The 5928-nt window shown below is 42.4% G+C and overlaps 1 protein-coding gene across 1 annotated transcript; it reads right to left on the bottom strand.

Annotated features, from left to right (window-relative positions):
• Positions 1-2286: 2286 nt before the first annotated feature.
• SARC_08412 (hypothetical protein) lies at positions 2287-4890 on the bottom strand (the record flags this gene model as incomplete). Its single annotated transcript, XM_014297604.1, has 5 exons — positions 4821-4890; positions 4206-4221; positions 3678-3794; positions 2791-2872; positions 2287-2518 (listed from the first exon to the last, which is right to left on the bottom strand). The coding sequence occupies exons 1-5, from the start codon at positions 4884-4886 to the stop codon at positions 2287-2289; spliced, it is 513 nt and encodes a 170-aa protein (XP_014153079.1). The 5' UTR covers positions 4887-4890.
• Positions 4891-5928: the final 1038 nt, after the last annotated feature.

The following is a 5928-nucleotide window of genomic DNA, read 5'->3' as shown; positions in this document are numbered from 1 at the left end:
TATGTATAAATTCATGTGGTTTATATGAGCAGCGTGCTGACGTGAAGTTGTAGCGAATGGGATAGACCGTCAAAAGTAGTGCACACTGCCAAGTTGAGTTTCATAGCAGCGGACATGCGATATTAAAACTTCAAGTCGAAGTTTTGACCCGTCTAGATACAATAAAATTCAATTTGGCTATTACATACATGAATTTGAAGCGAGGCGCCAATCTTCCGAATGCTCTCAAGGTCAGATATCAGTTCTTGTAGCTCCTCTTTTTCTGATACAAGGCTGGCAATCTGAGAATTTTCATCGAGGTCAAATAGCATACTTATCAACTTATGAAGTCACACCTATACACACTATCACAGCCGAATCGATTTTCAGCGGTTCAGAATACGTTAAAACATTGACGATACTGGTTGTTGGTAACAGCCTCATACCTTAGTACGTTTGGAGCTAGTCGAACAATCTCTGCGTATGTATGTAACATAGGCGAGTTACAACGAATAGAAGGTGGTTTCTGCTCCAGGGATTACCCTCGACAATATCACACGCTACACACGTTTTGTTTCGCCTTCAGCTCATTAGTGTATTAGTGATTTGGGACACAATTATTGTGATACCCTGTTAGCAGCATCTGCAGCGTCCCTTTCACTGTCCTCCTTCTGTTTACGTAGCTCCGATCCCTGCGATTGCAGCTCCTACTCGAAATCGGGATAGTAAGGTGTTTTCATTGTGAAACTACTGATTGCTTCCTATTTCGTCATGGTACTATTAGTGACCAATTGTCTCATCTGAAAATTAAAATCTGATCAAGCACCTATACACGGGCCACGCGGTTAAGGATGTGTAAAGAGAGGTCGAGCGTAGTCATGTGCATATAAGTGTACAGAAGTCGTGTGCCGATTCGAACAAGACTAATGCCAGTGTATGTTTGGTACGCGACTTCGGTGACTATGTTAATGAGTCCGCCCTACACCAGATACATCTTGGGATGATTGTGCTCAGCATATCGGCACGTGTGACATGTCACGTACTAAAAATAGCTTTGCTGTGCTTTCTATGCACATGGTGGAGCATTTTCTTTTCAGCATATTGTCTAAATGCTTCCTCGGTATGCACCGACCTAGTAGCTAGTAGCATACTAATACTTACAATTACAGGTAGCAAGGTGAACTGTGTTCATTTTTTTTATCACATTCCATGAATGCTTTCTCGGTACACACCGACCTAGTAGATAGTAGCATAGTAATACTTACAATTTAGTAATACTTACAATTACAAGTAGCAAGGTGAATTGTGTTCACGCCCACATGCCAAAGAGCAACGCCAGTGCGAATACGGCTTACTTCTTTCTTATCAAGAGCATGCGCCTTAGAACGTCAAGTATCGGGACACTCGACATGCACAAAGCGTCCATACACAACCCATTCAAAACTATGAGCGTGAAATATAGAATTGGAGGGGCGTCTCCAGCCTATAGTTCATCTTTACACACCACCGTGTGACATATCGCTCGTAACTACTGCTTCATTTAGACTCTAGACATACCTCCAGATGGGCATACTGCGACAGCTCATTGAACAACTCCGCAACTGCTTGTGAGGAAAAAGTATTCACAACCATCTTGTTGACAGGTGTCTGATGTGTAGAATGATCTGTTGCATTTGAAATCTACTTTAAGCGGCTAGTCGCAGCATTTCTATCCATTAATTTTCAAATTATCCACTCTAGTACAGGAGACAGGAGAAATATATAAACATATGCGCAACAAACCTCATCGACAAATTGGCCAATCGACGACAACCTCATGATGACTGCGTGTACACACAACTTCATCATACTCCTACACCCATGGTTGTACTCAGAGTCTATATAGCAGTCCACTATTAGAGTAACCACTCACTACATTTAACATCCAAGTCGTAAAAGGTTTTCCTCGGTTTGTAGAATATACCGATTTCATCGACAGCCTGACCCCACTCAATAGTATTCCACAACGACAGACTACAATTCACACGAGAAAAAAATCCTACCTCCAACGGAGTGCCTTTCAAGTTCACATGTAAGCTGGAGGCAGCAGCAGTAGGCAAAAGTAGCATTGAACATGATTAGACGGTTTATTTGTCGGGCCTTGTCTGGTTGAACAGAGTTTAAATTCGTGTGTAGCTGACGTGGTGCAAACTTGCAGCTGGAATCAGAGTTATATGCAAAACAAACATCACTTCCAACAACACGTATCAATACCTATGCTATACATTCTTGATAAAACTTCCGCCAGCTTTCTTCACTTGTGATGCTTTATAGTATCTGTGCTGTAAAGCGTGGAGGTTCGGTCGGTATCAAACACCTATCAGTCGTATTCAGTTCCACCTTAGACTCCGACATAACCACACCGCATGACACACGACACCACCCAGCAGCTGTGGACGTAGTCACCTTTTGTATCTCGATATCCAGCGTGCTTTTCTGTGCGTCTGCTGTCCACTGTTTAGTGCGTTCGACGAGAGACTCACAAGCAGTACTGCACCGACTGTAGATGGTACAGTGACAGATTATAAAACCAGCCAATAAAGGGCGCATATCCTCTCTATCAGCCACATTGTATAGTAGAATAAGAAGCGTCATGGATGTATAGATTTAACCACCGGCTGTGGCCCAAGAATTGCATATTTACAGCAGCTTCACTTCTTCGTACATAACTGAGCCACTTTTGCAAATGCATACCAGTACAGCCATCTAACTTAACAACAAACTTTACTATGGTAGATCTTTATGCCACGGATTGAATGTCACACGTGACACCTGTCCTGTGATGTCAGTAGCATTAGCAGAGATGCATTCTCACTTTCTTTTCGCCCGCGTATTTTCAAGGACTTCTCAAATGCTGTGCCGAATGGAGTTGGGTGGGGATGAGAGTCGTCATTAAGATTCGGAGTAGTGTATTGAGAATTTGCGTACACCCCTACAACCGTCTCAATGACAAAAATGGTCCACCGGAAAATTGTACGGCATACCAGGTGAATGTATTGAACAATCTTTTGCTAGCTTAATCTCTATCTGATCTCCTAGACTACCACACGTTTGGATAGCTGCCAGTCTATAGAGCGATACTTCCCATTGATCGATAACAACGGTCACCAAACTAGTTGATGATCGTAATCATAACATATCAAAATACTGATTGTGGCGATAGTTTAACATGCTTATATTCAGGTTTCAAGACAGCTCTATGAGATATCAGCCAAAACAGTACACTTGTTTGTGTGATGAGTACTAAACGAGTATGTCCGCATACAGCACAGTGCAGTACAAAATTTGGCAGTAATTCAACGGGTCCTAGAAGCACGGCTAAATACTCTTGTTACTATATCGTCGATTGCGCAGGAAAAGACACATTCCTGTAAATCACGGATGACGAGTGATACCATGTGTAAAATCCAGTGGTTTTTAATCACTAAATAGCAATTATTGGACATAATAATATGGACTGATCGGTATCGAGTCTCACATCGCCGTGCCGAATAGCAGAAACTGGTATGAAATTAATACACCTGGAAGACGCGTAAAATATGGAAACTGAAAAGAAGTACACGCACACTCATTGTTAATGCAGGTTCTCATCATCCCAACCAAAATGTACGTATATGCAAGAGAAGGCAACGCCTCCGACCCATAAACCCAAAACACACCGTCACGGAGATCGTGCGAGGCTTGTTGCGTCTCAGTCAGCAATATCAACACGGTATCCGCAGTAGTAACGGTAATCGACTGCAGCACAATCTGGTACTGGCGCAGTTCGTCCCTTGCTATGGGGATAGGTACATTGGAAGACAGATGACTAGCCACTCGGTGGTTGATATGTACGTAGATTGTGTGAGTGGTGTGGAGTCGATCCAACCGCTAGCGAGCAAGCCATAGTTGCCCAGAGACTGAAGATATACACCGGTCACACTTAGCATGAACTCGTACAGCATGTATACGATAAGTTTAGTAGTCTAAATTTTGAAAGCAAGGTCGACGGGGGAACAGGACACAGTGTCTGAACATGTTTCTTGATTTTGATACAAAGGATGATAAAACAGCCCAGCACTAAAGACTACTAGGAACACGTGCGTTGCACTCCAGAACCAGTGTGCAAGAGACAAAATTTTAATGCTGTAGCCACATAAGACAAAATATGATTTTGTGCTGCCGTTTGGAGTGGGCGGAGTGCATACCTTGTTGCAGTTTGCGCTTGAGTAATCCGTACGCACAAGGGACACATGTTGGGATATGAGACGGCTCAAACGGTCAGATTGTGATGAAGTGTGACTTCTGCTCGGTGACGGTATGTACGAATGATGCTTCAACGAAGATAGGTTGTAGCAGCATTTTTTGCTCAGCGATGGTTGGAGCACTATATAGATACAGATATTCACTAGAACTCGAGTGAATGTTACATCAGTGAACGGCGCATCAAAAGTGACCGAGTTGTAATGTGGTCTGATCCAAAGGCGACTGTTAATGTACGGAGACAAATACAACCTTTTGCAACCTAATCTACATGGAATTCACACAGAATATACTGCTTATGCTGCACATACAGTCGCACAAATGAGCGCATCTTGTGCTCTAAACTATATAAATCATAAGACTGCACGGTGGAAGAAATCGTATGCAGCGCTCGGTAATTCAGATGTTTAGCTACATAGCCAAATTAACATTCGAGACATATAGCCCTGAGGGATCGATGAGTGTATAGTCAACAAAAGATTTCGTACTTCTCCTATACCACATCTAACGAACGTTTCAAATGCACCATGCTTGGACTGTTCTAGTGCACAGGTTGGTACCTGGGCGGCAACCAGTTGAGCATTACGATCTGCCAACTCCACGTCCTTCTCATAGCTCCAGTGCATTATGCTGTTAATCTGATCACCGCACATTTATAAAAGGTTGCATGAGAAAAATTGGTACATGTTAGTTGCGTACGCTGTCCTTTCCCCGAGAGACAGTGTAATGTAGGCGTATATCGAAATCGCTAACATTTATGTCAGCTCCTTCCCGGGTATACATCCTTGTAAATACCAGAGCTTTTTATTTGCAGGAGTTTGCAGCACTCACGACTGCAGTACACCACCATTGTAGCGTAGAACACATGAACAATAAGAGGTTGGCTATATGTGCAACACACAATTGTCATGTATTGCAACATCAACGCCAGAACAAGTCGAGACAACTCCCCTGAGTGTATGCCGACGAGTAGTAGTCCGATATATCACGCATACATAAGCAAGACTTTGATTTGCATGAGTTTGCAGGACACCGACCGACCTTGAAGCTCAGTATTACCAGCTCTATATTAGTGGCACTGCTAGAATTTTCGGTGGATCCTGAGACCGCATAATCAACAGAAACGAATGCTAACTATGCCATTTAAGTTCGGAATCTAAATATTGAAATAAGCCTTTCGTATCAAGTGATTCCGTATGGGAAGCAGACAATTTGATCAGAATACAAACAGTTAATGCTAAGATTGAACACGTTGTTGTAAAAGCCAGAACAACACGAAAATTGATAGCCCTCACGCCACTGACATTAATGACATCAGTGGACAGATATACTATTGTGCGTACTACGAAATTTCGAACGTGAACAGACCGTATATAGATATGTACATTGTTTAATAGACTTTGAATGATCCCACTAATTTGCTGCACGTACACGTTTAAACCAATTCTTAGTACATGTGACTAGGTTGTACATTGTTCTCTATGAAGACTGAAATACAATGACATGTTGATGCCAATCCCGTACGCGATACTACCAATACTTTATCAATAAGAGAAAGTAAATATAGGTACTTCCTGTTGTGTAGATCACACAGTAGGGCCATTTGTATGTGCATGGCACATGTGTGCCAATAGTTCACACTTGATTTTGATTGATAAAAAGGCAATC

The sequence above is a fragment of the Sphaeroforma arctica genome, assembly GCF_001186125.1.
Source record: "Sphaeroforma arctica JP610 unplaced genomic scaffold supercont1.755, whole genome shotgun sequence".
Taxonomy (NCBI): Eukaryota; class Ichthyosporea; order Ichthyophonida; genus Sphaeroforma; species Sphaeroforma arctica.
Note: the sequence above shows the minus strand (reverse complement) of the source record. Positions and strands in the feature narration are given on the sequence as shown.